Source organism: Mus caroli, chromosome 11, assembly GCF_900094665.2.
Source record: "Mus caroli chromosome 11, CAROLI_EIJ_v1.1, whole genome shotgun sequence".
Lineage (NCBI taxonomy): Eukaryota > Metazoa > Chordata > Mammalia > Rodentia > Muridae > Mus > Mus caroli.
This window is the reverse complement of record NC_034580.1, coordinates 49,619,907-49,642,571: the sequence shown is the minus strand read 5'-3', so window position 1 is coordinate 49,642,571 and position 22,665 is coordinate 49,619,907. Positions and strand designations below refer to the sequence as shown.

The window sequence follows — 22,665 nt, the reverse complement described above, 5'->3', positions numbered from 1 at the left end:
AGGGCATCAGATTTCGTTACAGATGGTTGTGAGCTACCACGTGGTTGCTGGAATTTGAACTTGGGACCTTCAGAAGAGCAGTCGGCGCTCTTAACCACTGAGCCATCTCGCCAGCCCCTTGTATGGACTTTTATACAGTTCTGAAATACTGTTTTCCTATTACATTTCCTAATGGTTTTTATTTATAAGACACTAATAATTGTATATGTTAACTTTGTAAAACATATACATCTTCTGAAACACTGAAATTAGCTTAATAATGATTTAGTTGAAACATTTTTGTGTCCTAAATATCTCTGAATATTACTTTTTTTTCTTTTTTTCTTCTTTTTTCTTTTTTTGGTTTTTTGAAACAGGGATTCTCTGTGTTGCCCTGGCTGTCCTGGAACTCATTCTGTAGACCAGGCTGGCCTCGAACTCAGAAATCCACCTGCCTCTGCCTCTGCCTCTGCCTCTGCCTCTGCCTCTGCCTCTGCCTCTGCCTCTGCCTCTGCCTCTGCCTCTGCCTCCCAAGTGCTGGGGTTAAAGGTGTATGCCACCACTGCCCGGCTTTTTTTTTTTTTTTTTTTAAGTTTTATTTATTTTGTGTGGTGAGAGGGGTGGCATACCACAGTGCTCAAGTGGAGGTCAGAGGACAACTTACGGAAGTTCTCTCTTTCCATCTTGTGGGTTCCAGGGACCAAACTCATGTCATCACCCTTGGTGACAGATCCCTCTACTCACTGAGCCAGTCAGCTCCTACCTACAGACTGATTTATTTTCTGACATTTTATCATTTTTCTTTTTGGAATCGATTTTTAAACAGGAAATCTTCTATCTGTACATGTAGACAGTGTATTTTTAATCTACCTCTCACTTCCTTCATCCACTCCATGTCTCCCTTTCCCCTCTCTGTTGTAGGGGGAACCCACTTAGTGCTGCTTCCTGGAGTGCTGACTGATGCTGTCTGCCTTCTCTCAGGCAGGCAATCCCAGTGAATTGGTGGTGCGATGGTATTTTGTATACAAATGGCGGCATCACCTCATCCTCCAGCTCTTACATTCTTTCTGTTTCTTCTTTCTAGGATGTGCTCTGAGCCTTGGGAGTGTGCACAGAGGGCTTGATACAGATGTCCCCGTTAGTGCTGAGCACTCAATGGTCACACTGACCAGTATACGTCTCAGCATTAACTGCTGCCCACTGCAGAAAAAAGCTCTGGCTGGCCTGGAACTTGCTACATAGACCAGGCAGGCTAACTTCAATGTCACAGATCTGCCTGTCTGCCTCCCAAGTGCTGGGATTAAAGGGGTGTGACAGCGTGCCCAGCCTAGCAGTAATCTCTTTAGGGACTCTTACTTTCATTATCTAAGACCCATCTCATTGATAGTGTTGATAGCTGACAACCCTGGCTTAATGTGATTTGAATGGGATCTAGAGAGCCATGGTATGAAACACTTCCTGGTTTAGCTCAGGGTTCTCCCATGACACATGGCTTTTCTGTCCCAGTGCTAGATGCTTCGCAGGTTTTTGCTCTGGTGGTTGTGATGCTCTGATGCTTATCTCTTAAGAGCAGTTTTCTCTGAGTCCCCTGTTGCCAGTGGACCTAAGAAGAGTAGTGGATTTCAATTTGATCAGGCTTTTCTTGTGTGTTATTTGTGGCAGTGCCCAAGCTCCTTACAGGTCATCCCAAAGACAACGTCACAGTGCCATACATTTTATTCCTTTTCTGTTTTGTGCATGTGTGTGTCCTTATTTTACATGTATGGAATGGGTCGTGTGTGTGCACATGTAGTGGAGTCCTAGAGTTGATATCAAGAATTATCTTCCATTGTTCTTCTACTTGAATCACTGAGGCAGGGTCTATCAGTCAAACCTAGAGCTTACTGACACAGCTAGTGTCCCCAACCAGCTTACTCTCGAGAGTTGTCTTGTCTCAGCTTTTGGTGGCTAGACTTACAGGTGGGCTGCATGCTTACCCGACACAGGAGTTCTGAGGATCCAAACTCCAGTCCTCACTCTTGCATGGCAAGCACTTTAACCACTGAGCCATCTCTCCAGCCCCGTGGTGCCATGTTTGAGAAGAGTGTGTATAGTGATGTGAGCATGCTGCTTGAGCACACTCACACCTAGAGGACTTTAAGCATCTGGAGCCTAGGCCTTGGAGTTATGAGAGATGGACAGTAGAAATGGAGTCTTCTTTTTAGTGTGTAACATTTGGCATGTCAGTCATTATAAAGATGCATGTATTTATATAAATCTATTCTACAGTTATCTTTAGCCTTCTTTACTTTCTGAGAAAAAGTACACATCAGATTATGTGGTCACCATAGTTGAAGAGTTGGCTTTGCTGTTGGCCCAAAGCACAGATTTAAAGAGCACCCCTATTTCACTTATGTTCCACAGAACTGCGTGTTTGCTGTTCTTGCAGCCAGTGTCAGATAGCATTCTCTGAAAGTTGCTTGGTCACCTCTTAAGAGTTTTCTGAAGTATTTGCTAAACAAGTGCCACATGCCAGCTCTCCCACTCCTTTCTGACGCTGCTTTTACACATTCCATGGGTGCAAAGGGAAGAGCCTCATGCGGGAAAGAAAATAGGAAGCAGTTTTCTGCAGTGGCTAAGGATCTCTTTCTAGTCTTCCCTTCATGTTAACACCATGCAATATAGAGAATAATAGAGCCCTGGTGTTTCCATGGTACATAGGTCATTGCTGCCGTTAAGTAGCACTAAGCCTGTAGGTTTTTAATTGAGTTCATATGCCCTGTAACTGAATTGAAGAAGTTTGATCAACTGCTTTTAGTTGCTGTGCTGTAGGATACTGGCAGCTTTGTGTCATTACAGAGTGAACACTGATTCTAGGGAATCTCACTTCTGTTTAAACTGCATGGCTTCCTTTCAGATCCCCACATGGCAGGGATGAGGTTTGTCAAGCTTTCATGTGTTTGAGTCTTCAACAGGACCTTGGAATTTCTGAGGGAGCCAAGTACTGAACAGATAGTTATGGTGGGAACGGCTTTGTGGGAATGGAGTGCTGGTAAAGACGACAGGGATGTATGCGTGAGTCCAGAGAAGGCCTCGAAGCAGGCAAGAAGCAAGGACTAGGGGAGAGCAGTAAGTAGCACTCAACCTCACGAGGGAGGCGGATTTTTGTCAACGAGCCTGCAAAATAAGTGCGCGTGAGAGGACAGCCGTGAAGCCCTGTGCTGAGAGCAGGGGGACCCTGGTGGAGGGAGGCCAGAGAGAGGACCAGAGCCTTTAGGTTTTCCAGGTCACAGAACACTTTGGTTTTATTCTTTGTGAAAACAAACAAGCAACCTAAACAACTGTTGCATGTTTGAGCCAAGAAACTAGTGACAGGCACGCTCACACAGGGCAGCATCCCTCAGCTTCAGGAGCTGAGTTTGTAGTGTGTTGGCTTTTTTTCTGCCATGTGTTGCTCTGATGTACAGCAAAGCGGGACGGAGGCTCCAAATGACTGCTAGCCCGGAGGCTCCAAATGACTGCTAGCCCTGCCACCAGGCATCAGAGCACGAGAGTTGGCGGATCTTCAAGGGAAGTGGTTGAGGAGATGGGTTTGATGGACTGCTTGGGTCTTGTAGAAAATCTGTCTTCAGTGAAGTAGGAGAGCAGCAGCCAGCAGTCCTGGCCCTGTGTGATTTCAGGGGTCACTGTGACGCAGGAGTGGCTGCTGAGGTAATCAGGCATTATGCCGATCATTCTGAAAACAGAAGTGCCTGTTCTTAATTCATTTAATCTCACACAAAATCATAATTATAGTTGTCTCAAGACACTGTTCACTGGGGACGGATTCAGTGGTCTGTACGATGCCGTCGGAGTGCGTTCCTCTTGAGTGCACAGCTTCTGTGCTTTGTGCTCCCATGTGACATATTCTCTAGATACGATGGGGCAGCCAACCATGCCCCAAAGCCTCCAAGGCTGAGCCAGAATAGACATTTCCTCTTTTTAAGCCTCTTACCTGGGTATTTTGTGATAGAAACAAAGAGCTCACTAATGCATGTGTTTCCTGTATGTTGTATTTCTTGTACAACTAGTATAATTGTAAGTACAGAGTATGACATTGTCTTCATTTAGAGGTTCCTTAAGAATTAGGAAGGCTTTGATGATCCAGCCCTGCTGTGTATGTGTATTCCTAACCAGTTAGGAACTATTGGAGAGCTAGGTACAGATTGGGTTCAAGATGAGGAAGTGAGTCAGAGACTCACAGATAACCCCTCAGTGTGGCCCGTGCTAGCCTGCGATGCTATGTGGCTCACCTGGAACTTACACACACCCTGGCTTCTGTTTTCTGAATATTTATTTGCTTATAAATAAAAGCTACTATCTCATCTTTTAGTACTTTTCTTAAATTGATCTTGATTCAATTTAGATTGGGACCTCTCCTTCTTCCCCCTCTCCCTTCCTCCCTTTCTCCACCCCCTCCTCCCTCCCTCCCTCCCTCCCTTCCTCCCTCCCTCCCTCCCTCCCTCCATCATCCTCTCTCCTGTATTCTTACAGCTTAGCTACCTTGCAGTTGTAATTTATATGCACCTCGAGGTTACAGCTGAAAAACAAGCAAGCACATTAGTATTTAAAGCAAAATCAAATTCTCTTTGATTTGTGAATCTGTAGAATTCACATTTTATGCCAGAATCATCATCGCAGCGATGCTCATCAGTGCCAGGAAGACCAGCGGGGATGGATGTCTTGTTTGGGGACAGGGTTTCTTACACTTGCCCCTTGGTTGGACCTGGCTCTTGTCCTGTCTGCTCCCTTGTAAATTGGGAATTTGAGCTGTGGGTCATGAAAAGTCAGTCTCATAGAGTGACAACTGACTCTGGTACCCATGGTTCCTGTAGCAGTGTTGGCTGCTTTGGCTGTCACAGAATCTTCATTTATGATGTTTTTACCTTAGTTTTTAACAGTCTAATGGGTAAAGTGAAATTCTCTGATTTTTCTGTTTTCTCCTTTTTGTTCCTAATGACTGTTAATGAGGTTAAGCCCCTGACTTACTTAGGGTTTTACTGCTGTGAACAGACACCATGACCAAGGCAAGGCAAGTCTTATAAAGGACAACATTTAATTGGGGCTTGCTTACAGGTTCAGAGGTTCAGTCCATTACCATCAAAGTGGGAACAGGGCAGCATCCAGGCAGGCATGGTGTAGGAGGAGCTGAGAGTTTTACATCTTCATCTGAAGGCTGCTAGCAGAATACTGGCTTCCAGGCAGCTAGGATGAGGGTCTTTAAACCCACACCCACAGTGACACACCTACTCCAACAGGGCCACACCTAATAGTGCCACCTCCTGGGCTGAGCATATACAAACCATCACAGCCTCCCCCCACCCCACACACACACCTTTTACCCTCCCTTTTTTTCTTTCTTAATTTTTAAAAATATTATGACATTATTTAGGGAGAAATGTGATAACATGCAGGTGGAGGTCAGGGGACAACTGTGGGAAACAGATCTCTTCCTCTAGCATGTGGATCCCAGAACACAATCCTTAGGTTTGGCAGCAAGTGTCTTTACCTATTGAGCTATCTTGCTAACCTCTTTTATGTTTTGAAGTGGGGTCTCATGTATCCCAGGCTAGCCTCAAAGTTACCATATAGCCACAGATGACCCTGTGCTGTTTGTTTTTTGAGACAAGGTCTCTCTACAGAGTCCTGGCTGTCCTGGAACTCACAGAGATCCTACTGCCTCTGGAGTGCTGGGATTAAAGGTGTGCATCATCAGGCCCATCATCCATCTTGTGTTTTTGATCTTTCCTCCACCTTCCAAATGCTTGGATTATGGGTCACAGGCACACTTAGTCTCGGGTTTCATTTGTGCATGCTAGGCAAGTGCTCTGCCCGCTGAGCTGCATATGCAGCACAGAGCTTAGCATCTCTTGATGTTTATTGATCAGTGTGATTTTCTGTATTTCATAGTCATGGGCATATTCGTAATATCTGAATGCAAACTATTGGTTGTGTGTGCACATAGGATCCATGCAGGTCTGTGTACACGCTCAGGAAAGCCAGAGACTAACGACAGTGCCGGCCTTCTCTTCCTCACTGACCTTAGCTCTCTGACTCAGCAATATCGGCTGACTAACGAGCACCAAACAGCCTCCTGTCTTTGCCTCCCCAACTGTAGGGTTATAGGCACAGGTTTTTATGTTGAGTGTCTTGTTTAAAAACGTTTTCTTACTCTTGAGTTATAAAGACACTTACCTAGATTTTCTTGTAAAAGTAGAATCAGTTGCCATGTATAATAAAAGCCTGTAGTGAATTAATGTGTGTTGTTTTGTTTGTTTTTTGAGACAAAAGTCTTACTTGTGTGGCCCAGGCTGAACTTGAACTCACACGTTTCTCTTGTCGCAGCCTTTTGGGTGTAGAGGTTTCAGGTGTGCACCACCATGCTGGGCTTGGAGTTGGCTTTGGAAGGAAGAAGCTAACTGTGCGTACTTTTCTATGTGGTGGCTTTTGCCCCACCACTCATTGCCCCAGTAGTCCTTTGTCCCTGGTAAGAGATCTATGAGAGTGGGTTGTAACATGCTACGTAAGTGTCTTTCTAGCTTAGCTACTAAAACGAGTGTCCACACATCATGTGTGAGCCACACTCCGAGCTTCTTCATGCTGCCTTTCCTGAGCTCAGCATTATGCTGATATCATGGTCTCTATTTTTCTGTTCTATATTGTCATGGTGTCTGGAAAGGCAGATCTGTCCTTTAGCTTTTATTTTATGTTTTGGCCAGTGTTAGTGGAATCTTCCATACAAATTTCAAAGTTTGTCAGGTTTTCTGAAAGACTTACTGAGATTTCAGTTAGATCTGTGTTGAGTTTAGAGATTCATGAAATTGGATAAATGTGCAGACTAGTTGTGAGCAAGTTTGTGCTTGTGCTCTCTGTCTCTCTCATCTAATCTGTCTGAATATCTGTCTATCTATCTCTCTATCATCTACCTACAGAGTCTTGTGTACCCCTGGCTAGCCTCAGACTTCCTATGACTTCTTCTGATCCCACTGTCACCTTCCCCAGTGTTAGGGTTACAGCTGTGTACCACCAACCCTGGTTTGTTTGTTTTTTGTTTGTTTTGTTTTTATTTAGTTTTTAATTAGGTATTTTCTTCATTTACATTTCAAATGCTATCCCAAAAGTCCCCCAGGCCCCTCCCCCGACCCTGCTCCCCTACCCACCCACTCCCACTTCTTGGCCCTGGTGTTCCCCCATACTGAGGCATATAAAGTTTGCAAGACCGATAGACCTCTCTTCCCAGTGATGGCCGACTAGGCCATCTTCTGATTCATATGCAGCTAGAGTCACGAGCTCTGGGGAGTAATGGTTAGTTCATAATGTTGTTCCACCTATAGGGTTGCAGATCCCTTTAGCTCCTTGGGTGCTTTCTCTAGCTCCTCCATTGGGGGCCCTGACTGTGACCATCCACTCATGTGTTTGCCAGGCCCCCAACCCTGGTTTTATGTGGTACTTGGGGATCCAACCCTGGGCTCTGTGCATGCTAGGCAAGCTCTCCGTCAGCTGACTGACATTTCTAACTGAAAAGCTCTGGGGTGGGGTGGGGCTTGTATTTGTGTCCTATTCCTTCCTTGTTCTCTACTTTCTCCTCTGACTCGGGCTCTTACTGAGTCAAAATTAGCATCTTATGCTGGATTTTATTCTTGTGCTGTCTGAGTTTAATGTGCATAATGCTGGGTTCATTTGACTATGAGGTTATGAGTCAGGGTGATACACAAATTAAAAGTTTCTTGAAATAAAATTCCCCAATTTCATTCCTCATTCTTTGGCCCATGGGCATTTGCAGCATGAGGTCAGTGTCTGATGTGTCGCTGTGAAGAGACAGCGGGACCTAGGAAACTTTTATAAAGAACAGCGTTTAACTGGGGTTGGCTTACCCTCTCAGACTTAATCCATTCTCGTCATGGCAGGGAGCATGGCAGTGGAGCAGTAGCTGAGGGCCACATCCTGATCTGTAGGCAAAGAAAAAATCAGAGAAAGATGAGGGGTGAGGGGACAGGAGAACTGGGTTTAGCATGGGCTTTCGAAATCTCAGAATCTCAGTGGCTCCCCCATGGCACACTTCCTCCAACAAGACCTAATAAGATCACACTTCCTAATCCTTCTCCAGTACTGCCACACCCTGATGACTAAGTGTTCACACGTGAGTCTGTTGGTGCCATTCTTATCCAGACCAGCACACTTGGGCATTCTGGCATTTTGAAAGGCACATGTCAGTAGGAGGAATATATCCTATGAAGCTCTGCTGTGCATCTTTCATTGTTAGATTTAGGTTAAGTATTAATATAACTCAATATTTTCTGTTTATTGTTTTTAATAACTTTTGTAGAAACAACACACCTTAGAGCCTCATAGCACCCTGTATACCAAGTATTTGAAGGACTAAAATCTTTAAGAATAATGAAAAATGAAAGTAATATTTATTGTGTTTTCCTCCCATGTCTCAGAGACTTTTTAGTCCCAGATAGATGTGTTTTATGCTGTAGACTTGAGTGCCCAGCTCAGAAACAGGGTTACCTTTGGGGAAGGGTGGAGCTTAGACTATCCTGGAACCTTCCTGCTTCATTTCCCAAGCAAACACTGCTATTACAGCTGTACGCTCCTTCACCGTACTGCTTATTGCCACAAACAAAAACCCTGGAAAGAAAGTCAGAAACGCCTTTTGATGAAATAAGAAGAAAAACAACTGCTGTTTCAAATAACTTTTAAAAAGTTCTAGCTTTATTTTCCTGTACCTACCCAGGGCCTCACACTGGATTACCCAGTCCTGTCTGCAGGCCGTATGAAAAGTTCCCATTAACTGGCAGCTTTTATGAGTTCTAAAACATTGCCTAAAAGACCCTATTGTTGTAAGTCATCTGACCTCATCTGGGAGATTGTTGTTTATTTAGAAAATACAGTGTGCAGTTTCAGGTCCTGTTGTGTGGTAGTCTGAAAGTCAATGCCTTTCTTGGTCATGAATTCTTAAAGGGCCAAAGTGAAGTTACTTCTCTGACACCAATAGCATGGGCTTATTTTTTTCCCCCTTGGGTTTTATGAACCTGCAAGAATGGAGGCTCAGGCCTTTGCTTGAGGTTATTGTGGTCGGGTTCTGTCTCTCACATGACTGATATACAAGTACCTCAGAAACTTGCATTTCGCTCCTTTTAAACCAGTAACAGTCTGATATAAAAGTTAAGAATGAAATGCACACATTTTCTGTAACTAAGGACACGTTAGAGATTAATTACCCAGAATTAACAACACATTGATTTGACGAAGAGTACTTACTGGCCATTCTTCCACAGGACTATCTGATTTCAGTTCCTAGTACCCAAGCTAGGTGGTTCACAATGACCCGAGACCTCAGTTGCAAGGGCTCTCATCCTCTGTCCTCTGCGTACCTGTGTGCACACATTTGTACATACATGCATTCACAATGTGTAATGTTAACACAAAGTAAGAACACAAAGTAACACAAAGTAGAAGAACTACTGCTTCTAGTAGGTAAGATAGGAGTAGGAAGGGGCCCAGGTTCAAAGCCAGCCTGGTTTATATAGTTACTAACTAGTTTGCATAGTTAACTAAATAAAATATTTATGACAAGACTCCATAGCTCTCTTCTTCACAGGAGAAAGGACAGATTGGATGTTTTCAGTACTTAGGAGAGGAAAGTCTGCCATGTTCACTGTTAGTCAGAAAGCATCCAATTAAAGTGATCAGGGACATCCTGACAGTTGGGAAGATTTTCACTGCTCTACAGCTCTAGAGATCTGAGGGAGGGTGGAGCCCACGGCACCCAGGGCTAAGTATAAATGTCTAAACAAAGGCAGGTGTACCGAGGAGGCTGAGGCAGGGGGATTGCAAATTCCATGCCAGCCATGGGTACTTGGCATGATTCCACTGCCCCCAATCAGCCACCAACCACTAAGCACACAGTATTTTTCAAGCATAAGGTGGATTTTTTTTTTTTTTTGAACAGCATACTTTTTCAAGAACATGGCATTAAAATTTCAAGACAAACACAGATGCAGTTGTCAGCAGCCAGGGGAATTCCACAGTTGGGCCTCGGCAAAGCAAAACAGGAAGCTTGAGAGGGCGCTCACAGCCCTGCTGTGTGGACTTGGGTAGAGTCACTGTGTTTCCTGGAACACTTCACTCTTACAGGACTCTTCATTAGCTGCCGGCCATGCAAATACTCCCAGCCATGCTTCAAATGCTTTTCATTCTGTATAAGGTCAGGGAGCAGAGGCACAAATGTGAACAGTTGTGCTAGAGGAGAGGTGGTTTGGCAAACGTTTCTTTCTATGGAATTTCTGCATCACTACATCATAGTTGGAGCATCAGTATCTAGAGATTTGGAATTGACACAGAAGGTCTTGTCACCTTGTGAGCCTTGCCCACATGTGCTCTACATGCTATCAAAGTGTGTTTATGTCCCTTAGGGAAACTCAGCTGACTGAGAAGAGATGATCGCAAGGAATTCAGATTGATTTTGGTTTGCTATAGTTTAACCTGTCTTAGAGTTCTGTGATTAACAAGGAGTGACTCCTGGTATAGGTAGCAACAGTTACCACCCTCAGAATAACTGCACCGAGTGAAGGAAAGCACACGCTGTAGGATCCATTTAAATGAGCTTCAGGAAAATGCTGACAGACGTATGTGGGTGCAGGCCTCCCAATAATAGTGATAATTATTATTACTCTTGTTGCTGCTGCTACTAAAGAAACTCTGCTCTGGAATTGCAGCTTGTAGGTCAGGTGGCCTTGAGCACTTGCTGTGCAGAGGTGCACTTTAAGTTTGAAGGTTTGTTTTATGTGGGGGTATTTTCTCTCTCTCTCTCTCTCTCTCTCTCTCTCTCTCTCTCTCTCNCNCACACACACACACACACACACACACACACACACAGAGCGAGCAAAACCACATGTGCAGAAGCTCTAGGAACACATGGTTAAGAGGCACTGTGTTACCATGCAGAGTTAGCAGGAATAAACCCACCCAGCTCACGGAAGGCACATGCCATTGCTGAACCAGGGCAATCAAGTATTTCTAAAGAAGAGAATTCAGCTGTTCTGGGGTTTTATTTGGCAACAATAAAAAATAAAAAGATGGTAAGTTGGCTTGTGGCTTGTACATGCGGACTCTCCACTTCTCTGTTTATAGAGAGCCATGTTCTGACAAACTGCTCTGAGCACTGTCAGATTTAGCACTTACTAGAATAGCAGCAACATTGCAGTTTTATGGACCTGGGTGTTGTGTCCTGAGGTTCTGTTCCTACAGTTCATAGTTCCCTGCAAACTTGGGAGCTGTGTGCTGTCACAGGGAAGCCTGCTGTGAGGACAGTGACCCAGCTACACTGGTGGCTGCTCTTGTGTCTGAAGGATCTGTGCAAACCTCAGATGAGCAGGGCAGGGGCAGTCATGAGGCAGGAGGTGGGTGTGCTGGTGGGAAGCCAGCGTGCCTGCTTGGCTACTCACTGGGAAACTGGCTAGCGCTGTAGCCAAGCATGGTGACCACACCTGTAATCTCAGCACTCAGGAGCTGAGGCAGGACGGTGAGTTCTAGGTGAGCCTGAGCTGTATTGATGCAACCCTATCACAAAACTAAAACATGTTTGTCAAAACTTAGGAAGCAAGCCCCAGCCTTGTTGGGTTTAGACAGAGCATCAGTCAGTGTAGTGAACAGACCAGTGCTAAGCCCCACCCCTCCCCCAGGCCAGCTGAATGACAGATTCATTCCAATGTGGAGAGGGCAGTTGGAGACAACCCAAGTAAATGACATCAGAATATAATCAACTTGTTATCAAGAGCTAGAAAGTTGTGCTTAAAATCAAGAGCATTGAGGTCAAATCCCACATATTCTTGGCTAATGATGGGGTAATTTTACATTTGTCTTATTTTTAAGTTATTTTTGACATAAAAATATGTATCACTGGCATTACATAAAGTTCAGTGTTTTTATGTATAATGTTTTAGTCAGATTAACTAGTTCTTCAGACATGGCAGTGAGTGCTTCTGTTCTAACATTTGGGAAACAGCAGGATGGTCAGAAGTTCAAGGCCCGCCTGGGCTACATGAGATTGCCTTTTTTTTTGTTTGTTTGTTTGTTTTTTTAAGTATCGTTTCCTTAGTTTTGTTTCTTGAAAAGGAATCCATAATGTAGTCTGGCTGGCTTCAAACCCAAGGTCCTTTTTGTCCCAGCCTGGCGGGGGGGGGGGGGGGGGGGGATACAGGCGTGTGTGGCCAGCTAGCTTATTACTTATTGTTTTATGCTAAAAACTTCCAGATGCCCCTTCAGGTAAAACTCCGGTTGTGTGGCTGCACACTTTACAGCATCATGGGCGGAGGGGGCCGTCAAAGGGCAACCTTCAGGATTCCATGGGTGGAAGCTGGGTTTGGGGTGTACACGGTAGGCTTTCTCATGGCTGAGCAGTCTTGACTGCTCATCCTCTAGAGTTTTGATGTTTCATTGTTTCAAAGAGAAATGAAAAGCATGAGAATTGGGGTTTCAGACCAGTGTGGGAGGATAAGGCCATTTTCTCAACACATTATTTCTCATATTTTAGAAGAGGCGACGACGGATTGACCGAAGTATGATCGGAGAGCCAACCAACTTTGTGCACACAGCTCACGTAGGATCCGGAGATCTATTTAGTGGGATGAACTCAGTAAGTTTGATCGTGGGACACGCACATGGGACTGTGAGACAAGGCCCAGTGGGACCTGTATGACAGACTCATACCTTCAAAATGATTTCTTAGACTTGTTGTGTGGGTACATGTCAAGTGAGTTCTGCAACTAGATTGTGCCAGTCATGGGTTAAAAATATTTGGAAAGAAATATTGTGTCTGCATACACACTCCCTGAGCAATATTGTCTATCAGTTATTTGTACATTACTGAAACTCTATTAAATGTACTGCTATATACAATACAGATGACTTAATGTTCATGGGAAGATGTGATGTAAAGGGCAGTCCACTTCATACAGGAACAGCCACACTCGTAAACTTTTTCTTTCTTTCACGCTAGAATTTGGAATGTGTTAATGATTGATTCTTGTGCTACCACCATGGGGTCTTAAAGGTCAGTTTTTAATTTAATATTTATGTCAGGCATGGTGGTGTGTGCTTTTAATTCCAGCACTCAGAAGGTTGAGACAGGAGGAAGATCTCTTGAGTTCGAGGCCAGGCTGGTCTACATAGAGAATTCTAATACAGCCAAGGCTAGAGACCCTGCCTCAAAATAAATAAATGCATAAATAAATACATAAATAAATATTAATACTTACCCTCCTGTTGTGAACTGCTTTTCATGTACTTTAAGGTTTAGTTTTTATTTATGTGCATGGGTCACATGTGTGCAGAGGCCAGATTTAGTCTAAAGATGGAGGCTGAGCTGGTTTGGAACTTGAACTGCTGCCTCAGGCTGGTATATGCTGGGACATTACCTAGCCACCTGATTTAAGATTTAACACATTTCCAGTATTGTTTGTGCACAGTTCAAGATTTTCTTTAAAATTTGTGCCTGCATCTTACCATTAGTAAGCTTCATGAGGTCTGCTGCCTACTGTAGCTGAGGCGGAGGGAGGCTCCTGCGCTGACAGCATCAGGCTTTGCCCTGCAGACCACTGAAGTCTTCTCTGGGACCAACATCATTCTGCAGAACCAATATGTCCTCTCGGGTAGCGATTTCATTGGATGAGCATGCTCCAGCGTTCCTCCCTCAGGGCTGAGTTCTTGCTGACAGTGAGATCAGTCCGGGAGGTTTGGGGAATTACTGCTGATAGTTCCCATTTGCATAAACATGACTGTGAGAGAAAGTGTGTTTTCCTGTGTAAGAACAGTGATGACAAGACAAAACCATGAATAGAAATGCTATTTGTCCAAGGAGGTGTCCCCACCCATCTCTGTCCTGAGACTGGAGCAACTGTCATTGGGAACAGGATCGTGTGTGAAGGTGCCCGCCTGGCCTGCACTGGATCACTCACCACCTCTGAACACTGGGCTCGTCCCCCTAGTGCTACTTCACGGACTGATTTTTGATTGGTTGGGTGCCACTGGTTGGTGGTGTTTCCAAGTGTAGATGGCCACGCCTGCAAGCTTACTTTTTAATGCCCGCTTCTTGCCAGCAAGAGCTCTGTGAGCCTTTAGTAGTTTTCAAACCCTGTACACCGCAGCCATGTGCTTGCTCACACCGATCAGTCACTTCCTGACTCTTCAGTTTAACACTGCAGGATTGATTTTGTTTGTTTGTTTGTTTATTGAGGCACACATCTCTTTCTTAGACTTGTGACTTGTGTGGCTTTATGAATCCAAAAGTCTTGACCAGGTGGTCCTGGAAAGTCTGCAGAGACTGTGTGTGTTGGGTATAGGCTGATAAAGACTGATGATATCTGAGCTGAGGTCACACTGCATCACAAAGTGTTGTGGATGTGATCATGCCCCAGGGCTTAAAGACGAGCTGTACATTCTTACAGCCATCAGTTGTGAGTTCAGGTTCAGTTGTAGTGTTCAAGGCCATCTCAGGCTACATGAGGCCTTGCTTGGGGGAAAAACCAAACTAAAACAGAGCTTTCAGTAATGACCTCACCATTTGCACTGTAACCAGGAAAAATTAAGGTGTTTAACAATGAATGAAATGTGTCCCAGTAAATGCTCAGTGGTCCTCAGTAAACAGACTCACAAATGTGGCCCAGGCATCTAAACTGTCTGGCTGTCACTGGGCATTATGTCCTCAAGATGGAGGGGAAATCGCTCTGTCACAGTCTCTGGTTCCTGCTGTGCATCTGTTCTGTTCGTTTGGTTTAGGTCAGCTCCATTCAGAACCAAATGCAGTCCAAGGGAGGCTATGGAGGTGGAATGCCTGCCAACGTGCAGATGCAGCTCGTGGACACCAAGGCAGGATAGCCCTGGTCCCTTCACCTGTGAGTACCTCAGAGCTGGGGTGGGGTGGCCTCTTGGTTAGCCAAGTCTTAGTCTTGTGGTTAAAAAGTTAGACAAATTATCTTTCTTAGTGCTCTTGGCATATTCTTGATTTTAGATTTAAATATCAGACTGTCTCCTCCTAAGAGACAGTTTAGGGAGGCTTTGGCCTGTGATTCTGGTGACAAATTGTTGCTTTGCCCTCTTACCAAGTGGGACAGTACTGTGTACAGAGTAGTGAGGTAATTTATAAAGCTTTTCAAATTTATAAGCTTTTCAAATGAAAAATAAGATGACTAGTTAAAAGGAAGGATTTACCTAAGAGTGTAAAAGTAATTTGATTTTTTTTGGCTGGATGTGGCAGTGCACGCCTTTAGTCCCAGCATTTGGGAGGCAGAGGCAAACAGATCTCTGTGAGTTCAAGGCCAGCCTGGTCTACATAGTGAGTTCCAGGACATAAAGGACTGTGTAAAGAGACCCTGTTTATATAATAAAACAAAAAACCCTAAGAAATAATAATTTGAATTCTTTTTGGTTTTGTAGGTCATCGTGAATTCCTGTATTTTCTCTGTCCACAGTTCTATAATATTTTTGTCTTGTGATTGGATTTCTTTTATTTTAATTATAAAAAAGAAGTGTGGCGGCAATCTGTTCACCCCCGTGATCTCCAGCAAAGACGTTCCTGCTCCAAGGAAGGCAGCGTCAGGCCGACCTGCCTTGCCGCCAGCGGCATGCATGCCTGGGACTCTGACAGAGTTCTTTGGATCGTAGCTGAATTTTCAATGTTTAATTGACATGGATCGGATCTTAGCATGGTCTTTTCTGTGACTGCTAGCACTGTATTGTAATTTTTCCATTTTAAACCTTTTCATTGCACCTCCAGCCCCTCTGCCTTATGATTTAACTGGTAAACAAAGACCTGTAATTACTGCCACCATTTATGTATATTTTGAAGGTATGAGACCCACAAGCACAATAGTCCTTTTCATCTGTTGGAAACTTGAGCGGAGCGCGTCTGCACACTCCATGGTCCTGCTCAGAGGGGACCCCATGGGACGCCAGACATCCATCCTGAGCTGCTGTGGCCTGAGGATGCTCAGAGGAGGCTCTTTACAGATATTTCAAGTGGGTTCTGGTCGACTAGAGCAGTGACAGGAAAGCCTGCGTTCAGAGGCAGTTGCTTGGCTGTAAATGTTCAGTGTATTTATTTGAGAGTAAGGACCTGTGATTGTGAGCAGATACAGTCTGTATCTGAGTATTGTGAAGCCCATTCAGTTTCTCAGCATCTTCGTCCTGTTAGCTCTTCTTTGTGTACCCATTGCTGTTTTCTATTTAGTCATTTGGTGTCAAATTGTTTCCACTAGCTGTGTGTTGAAATTCTGGCCTCTGCTACCAGCTGTGACTTGCAGAGTCCTTGGCCTTCCAGTGTTCCACTTACTGTGGAGGCTGTGGCAGCTTCCAACAGCCACCTGCTGCCTGGCTGATTCACAGTGACACTGGTTAGTAAGAGGCCTTTGCTCAGGTCCCATTCTGTTCCTCTTCCCTGCTGAGTATAGGTAGCTGGATCCTGTGGTCCACTTTGCTTACTATCTAACTGCCTTTGATTGATTGATTGATTGATTAGCATTTGTGCAGAATATGGGTCTTAACTGAGATTAGAGTGCTGAAGGCATGTAGGTCCTTGTCTAGAGAAGCTGTGATCTTTTCTGCCTTTGCCTGTCCCTGAACTGAGAATGCTGACTGAAGAGCCACTGAAGGCTGACGCAGGCAAAGCCGAAAGCATTTCTCCTACATTTCTTCTGAACATAACTTACCAGTAGGGTGGAACACTGGATGACCTGATTCTTTGATTTTGCAATTCTTACCGTTCTTAGGTGTCAATCCTGAACACAGAGAATTTCTCTGTCGAGGAGAACCATTTTCTCACTGTTGTCTTTCACTCACCGTATGGACACTGCACTCTAGAGTCTGTCATTCTGCTTAGCCAGGGTGAGGTTCCTGCCAGGGCACTGCTGTGTGCAGACTCTTTCTGTATAACAGACAGGGATTTCTTGGCATCATTGGCACTGATAGATGGGACAGCACAGGGAGCCATTGTCCCCTCCCCCATCACTGTTTGCTGCTCCAAGGCCAGTCATTAATAAGCCAAAGGCTCCTGAAGCCCCTGATGGTCCTGGCAGCCTCTGACCTCTCAGCACAGTGAGACACTGTACGCAGTGCACCGCCTGGTGCCCTGGAGGGCTCCAGTAAGGTCAAGAGAATGTACAGAGTAACCTGGTACATGGTGTTTATGGAGGCCTAAGGATGCCGGCAAAGGTGCAGGGAGACATACTTCCCACCTCCCCACATGGGATTGTAAACCTTGGGAACTCCTTTGTTCCCCCAGTCACACATCTCATTTTTAAATTGGAGCTAATAGGATTTTGTACCCAGAATTTATTATATAGTTAATACTTCTCTGAAATACATGGTAACAACTAGTAAGCAAGAGAAACCGAAGATTGCAGCAGTGTGCTGGGCACAGCTTCTCCAGTGGGCCTGGAGAGTTTGTCAATTAGCTTCCCTGTGGTCATTAAATGGAGCTGTTAGGGTAGAGCAGTGGCCTGATCTGCTCAGTGACTTGTGCTCAGCACCAGAAGACAAGATGGACGTATTTTTATAATCTAAGCATACTTTTTTTGTACATTGTGTTCATTCTTGAATAAAGTGAGCTCACTGTTGGCTTGTAGATATTAAAAAAAGGAAAGTATTGATTTTGATTCAATAAATGTTTTCTTTTAGTCTTTGTTTGGATTTTTCTTCTAATAAAATTTCACTTACCTTATATAGAGAATCTTCTAGCATTCTCCACTGACAGCTCATGGGTGCAGACAACTTGTCACTCTTTTGTTTAAAAGTTTTTTTAAGCCGGGCAGTGGTGGCTCACGCTTTTGATCCCAGCACTTAGGAGGCAGAGGCAGGTGGGTTTCTGAGTTCGAGGCCAGCCTGGTCTACAGAGTTCCAGGGCAGCCAGGGCTACACAGAGAAACCCTGTCTCGAAAAAACAAAACAAAAAAACGTTTTTTTAAAATGTAAGCTGGGCAGAGTGGTACAGGCTACCTACAGTCTGAGAGGTCATAGCAGGATTGTGTGTTCGTGTGTCATGGCAACCTTGAAGACTCAGTTATAGCCTGGTATGCAGCCGGTGTAGTGGCACACACCTTTAATCCAGGCACTCAAAGGCAGGGGGATCTCTGGGTTTGAGGCCAGCCTGTATTACAGAGTGAGTTCCAGGACAGCCAGGGCTACACAGAGAAACCCTGTCTTAGAAAAAAGACTGTTCCAAAAGAGAGTTGAAAATCTGTAATTGTAATCCTTCCTTCCCTCGCCCTTCCTCCTTTAGGGTCTTGATGTGTAGACCAGATCGGCCTCACCAAACTACTAGGCCAACAAATCCTCCTGCCTCAGCTTCTGAGTGACAATTAGTTGCTTATTGCTGACTAGAACATGTGTCTAGAGGATAACTGTTACCTGGACTCAGGATGGAGCTCAGTGGCCAGGCTTGACCACAGGCACCTCTGCCACCTTGGCCTAGACACATCTCCAGCAGCTGTCTCCAAAGCTCCAAACTGTCAGAACGGAATCACATCCCAACTGATTACTCCCTACGGGACGCTTGGCTTCATGGCTTCAAGGGTGACAGCCAATCTGGTGGGTAGGACCTAACAAGCTGGCCAAACCCTGTGACAAAGAGCACAGGCCCATGGTGTCACTTTAGCCTCTGATGCAGAAGAGTAAAGATTAGTATGCACCACTGTGCTGCTCACAGGAGCCCCAGAGTGGCAGGAGCCGAGGTTGGATTTAGAACTGCCACATGGAGTCGTATAAACAGAAAAGCCAGGTTTGTCGACAGGCTTGCTTGTGCTGTACATCCAAAGGCACTGAGAGAAAGCTGGCTTCAAGTGAAGTTCTTTCCAGTGACAGGATGGCTCAGAGGGTGAATCAATGGCTTCAGTGAACCCAGGGATCCAGATAATAGACATAGAAAACCAACTCCTACAGGATGTCCTCTGACCTCCACATGCGCACACCATCTTATGCCCACCCCTCCCCAACAGGTGTGATTTTAAAAGGTAAAACCAGAACAAAATCCAATTCTAGCCCTTCACCAAAATACCTAAAGTGATTTGTAAGAATGGTTCATGGGGCTGGAGAGATGGCTTAGTGGTTGAGAGCACTGGCTGCTCTTGTGGAAGACCTAGGTTTGGTTCCCAGCACCCACACGATTGATGACTCACAACTGTCTGCAGCTCCAGTTCTGGGGGATCGACGTCTTGACACCTATACTCATGTACACACACACACACCTCAAAAAGGAATAAAGGTTGCCTACAAATGAAATATTTGTGAGCAAAATTAGGTAAATGTTGGGGGGTGGGGCTTAAAAATATGATAAGGCTGGATGTGGTGGCTCACACCTTTAATCCTAGCACTCAGAAGGCAGAGGCAGGAGTATCTATCTCTTGTGAGTTCAAGGTCATCTTGGTCTACATAGTAACACCCTGTGTCAAAGGGCCCAGTCTTTGGTCATTAAGAGAAAGGGATAGGAATAGGAAATAAGTAAAATTACCTCTATTTGCAAATGGTCAGATCTTATAATTAAGACTACTTTTGAAAACATCTGATAAATAGCATATAAAGGTCCAGTTACTTTTCCTCTATATCAAGAAAAATAGGAAGAGTCTGATTCACAGTAGTTTAAAAGAAACGGGAGTGACGAAGCCCACTTAAAGTGGTAAAAGATCATTACAATTAATCCTTAAAAGTACAGCAGGGCTGAACAGAAGGCTTGGTGGTCACGAGCAGATACAAGCACTCACTCAGGATCCTTTGTGTGGTCATTGTTACAGGATATTTGATCACAAAAACCCTCTTTCTAGTTGTGTGGTTCAGCCCTTTGCACACACCTTTAGTTCCAACAGTGAAGGTAAAGTTAGTTTGTAGAAGGAAGCACAGATGTCTGAAAGTGATGTCTAACTGAGTATCGGACAAAGTGACAAATCAGAGAAAGATTTGACAGGATAGGATATGCCCAACTCTCACAAGAAGAGAGAAGGAAGCTACCTAAAAGAAAACAGCACAGAAAAAGAGGACGCAGTTTGTCTTAGGGTTTTACTGCTGTGAACAGACACCATGACCAATGCAAGTCTTATAAAGGACAACATTTAATTGGGGCTGACTTACAGGTTCAGAGGTTCAGTCCATTATCATTGAGGCAGGGGCATGACAGTGTCCAGGCAGGCACGGTGCAGGAAAAGCTGAGAGTTCTACATCTTCATCTGAAAACTGCTAGTGGAAGACTGACTTTCAGGCAGCTAGGATGAGGGTCTTAAAGCTACACCCACAGTGACACACCTACTCCAACAAGGCCATACCTCCAAATAGTGCCACTCCCTGGGCCAAGCATATACAAGCCATCATGCAATTTTATTGTGATAGTTGTATAGAGACAGGTTGCAGAGAAAGAACAAGCTAGACATAGATGACAGAACAAGCTAGAAAATGATAAGGAGCCAGAAGATTAGAACAGATTGCCATAGTTGGAGGCCAAGCAGAGCAACTCAGGGAAGGCTGGATTGAATCAGTCAGCTTGGAGAGGAGTCTGAGCAGAACAGCTGAGTCGAAGCAGCCAGCCAGAGCTCAGAACAAGAAGGGTGAGCTTATTCAGCAGGAAGTCTCAGGCTGAAAACATTCTAAACCTAGATTAGATTCTATGAACTTAGTTTAGGTTAGTAAACAGAGGCAGTAAGCTTCAGAGAAGATAATTACATCAGGCGAATAAAAGTTAAATTATGTGCTGCCTTCTGGCCTCTGTGAATTCCTCACAAATGCAGGTACACCTAATTAAAAATAAATCTTTTAAAAAAAAGTATAAACTAGACACACCAACTTACTTGAAATCTCAGCACATAGGAGATAGAGGGAGGAGAATTCAGGAATTCAGGGCTATTCTAAAACAAACATACAAGTTGGCCCTTCCCCACCAGTTTATACACAGTTGGTATATAGTCCACCAATCTCACCACTCCTTAGTATGTAACCAAAAGATTGGGAGTGTGGTCTAGAAAGGGCGTGAACACCCTGTGTGCATAGTGTTATTCCTTACAGTTGATGCAGATGTGGCCTATGTGTTCTGCAGTAGTTGAGTGGGAAAGACAGCATGAACAATGCAGTGAAAAACTAGCCTCAAGGAAGGAGGTGCCCTTAGTGTTCAATGGCTGTGAAGAGACGCTGTGACCAAGGTAACTCTTAGAAAGCATTTAACTGGGGGCTTGTTTACAGTTCAGCCTTGTTAGTCCATTATCATCATGGCATACATGGCAGGTATGGGGCTCACAGTAACTAGAGCTTTACATCCTGATCTGCAGGCAGTGGGTGGGGGAGAGAGAGAGAGAGAGAGCTGGGCCCAGTGTGTGCTTTTCAAACCTCACAGCCCATCCCACACTTCCTCCAACAAGACTATCCTTTTCTTCTTCTTTTTGTTATATCGATTCAATGTCTATTCATTTAACAACGGCTGCAGAGGCTGCAGACATAGCTTAGTAGTAGAACATTTGTATAGATTCTCAAGGCCCTGAGTTCAAGCCCCAGCCTCCCACCACCCAAAGAAACAACAGTAGACAACAACAGCAAAGAATACCTTAACAGAGTGTAAAAGCAGAACATTGGATGGGAAAATATATTTCTAATAAATACACATAGCAAAAAATATATCCAGAATACATAAAGGTTCCTAAATCTCTGTATGCATATGTGTGGCATTTAATATGTGATTCTAACATAGGATAATGTAGTGAAACAAAGACAAAGGTTCTTAATTCTTTGTGAAAATAATATAAAATATTGAGTAGGTATATTAAAAGGGCATTCGGCTGTTGAATGGTTATTGTAGTATAGATGGATAATAGTAATATGATGGCAGCTATTTCTTAACCAGCTAATTCCCTAGTAACCACACAGAGAGACTAAGATTTATTAAAACTGCCTTGAGACAAATACTGAACAATTATCACTCCATTCTAAACTTCCAAGTTAGTCAGGCTTCCTCCAAGACATATCTCCATATTACTTGCAGTTCTTCATCTTTTCTTGTTCCCTCTCTATTCTCCTGATGTTTTCTCCACCTCTCCTCCTTCACTTCCTGTCACTTCCTCCTAGAATGGGAAGTCCCTCCCATTTTCTCTAAAGCTCTGTATTGGCTTGTTGGCTTTTATTGGCAGGCAGATAATGAGGAGCAGCATTTATATAAACTTGAGGCAGGAGCTTCTAAGAAGAAATAAAACAAAGCCCTGTCCAGATTGAAACCAGATAGTTGGACAGAAAAATCAGCATTTGAAATAATACAAGGGTAAACTTCACACAGTGTACCAAAATACTCTGCCAACATTTAGTTTATCACTAGGCTACTATAAAATAAAAAAGATAAGTTACTGTACCCTACAAGAACAAGTAAGATAAAGAGAGGAAAATATCAAGCACTAGAGATGATCTAGAAATACTGAAGTTGGGTATATAAACTCTAGTGCCACACTGAGAAACTGCTTGGAAGTATCTGTCGAAGTGGAAATGAATGTACTCTTACTTAGATACACACACAACAGAAATGCAGTGGGGTATTGTTATCAAAAATTTACGAGCCGGGCGTGGTGACGCACGCCTTTAATCCCAGCACTCGGGAGGCAGAGACAGGCGGATTTCTGAGTTCGAGGCCAGCCTGGTCTACAGAGTGAG

The 22,665-nt window shown here is 44.3% G+C and overlaps 1 protein-coding gene across 3 annotated transcripts in view; it reads left to right on the top strand.

Moving 5' to 3' along the window:
- Positions 1-17,675, top strand: part of Cdc42se2 (CDC42 small effector 2) — a 68,170-nt gene extending 50,495 nt beyond the window's left edge. For 2 of the 3 annotated variants that reach the window (XM_021177585.2, XM_021177584.2), the window contains 3 exons: positions 12,539-12,640; positions 14,782-14,897; positions 15,439-15,777. In XM_021177585.2, the coding sequence (XP_021033244.1) occupies positions 12,539-12,640; positions 14,782-14,880 (201 nt within the window). In that variant the 3' untranslated portion in view covers positions 14,881-14,897; positions 15,439-15,777. Of the gene's footprint in view, positions 1-12,538; positions 12,641-14,781; positions 14,898-15,438 lie in introns of all 3 variants that reach the window. The other variant, XM_021177583.2, reaches the window with a different exon arrangement.
- The last annotated feature ends 4,990 nt before the right edge of the window (positions 17,676-22,665 follow it).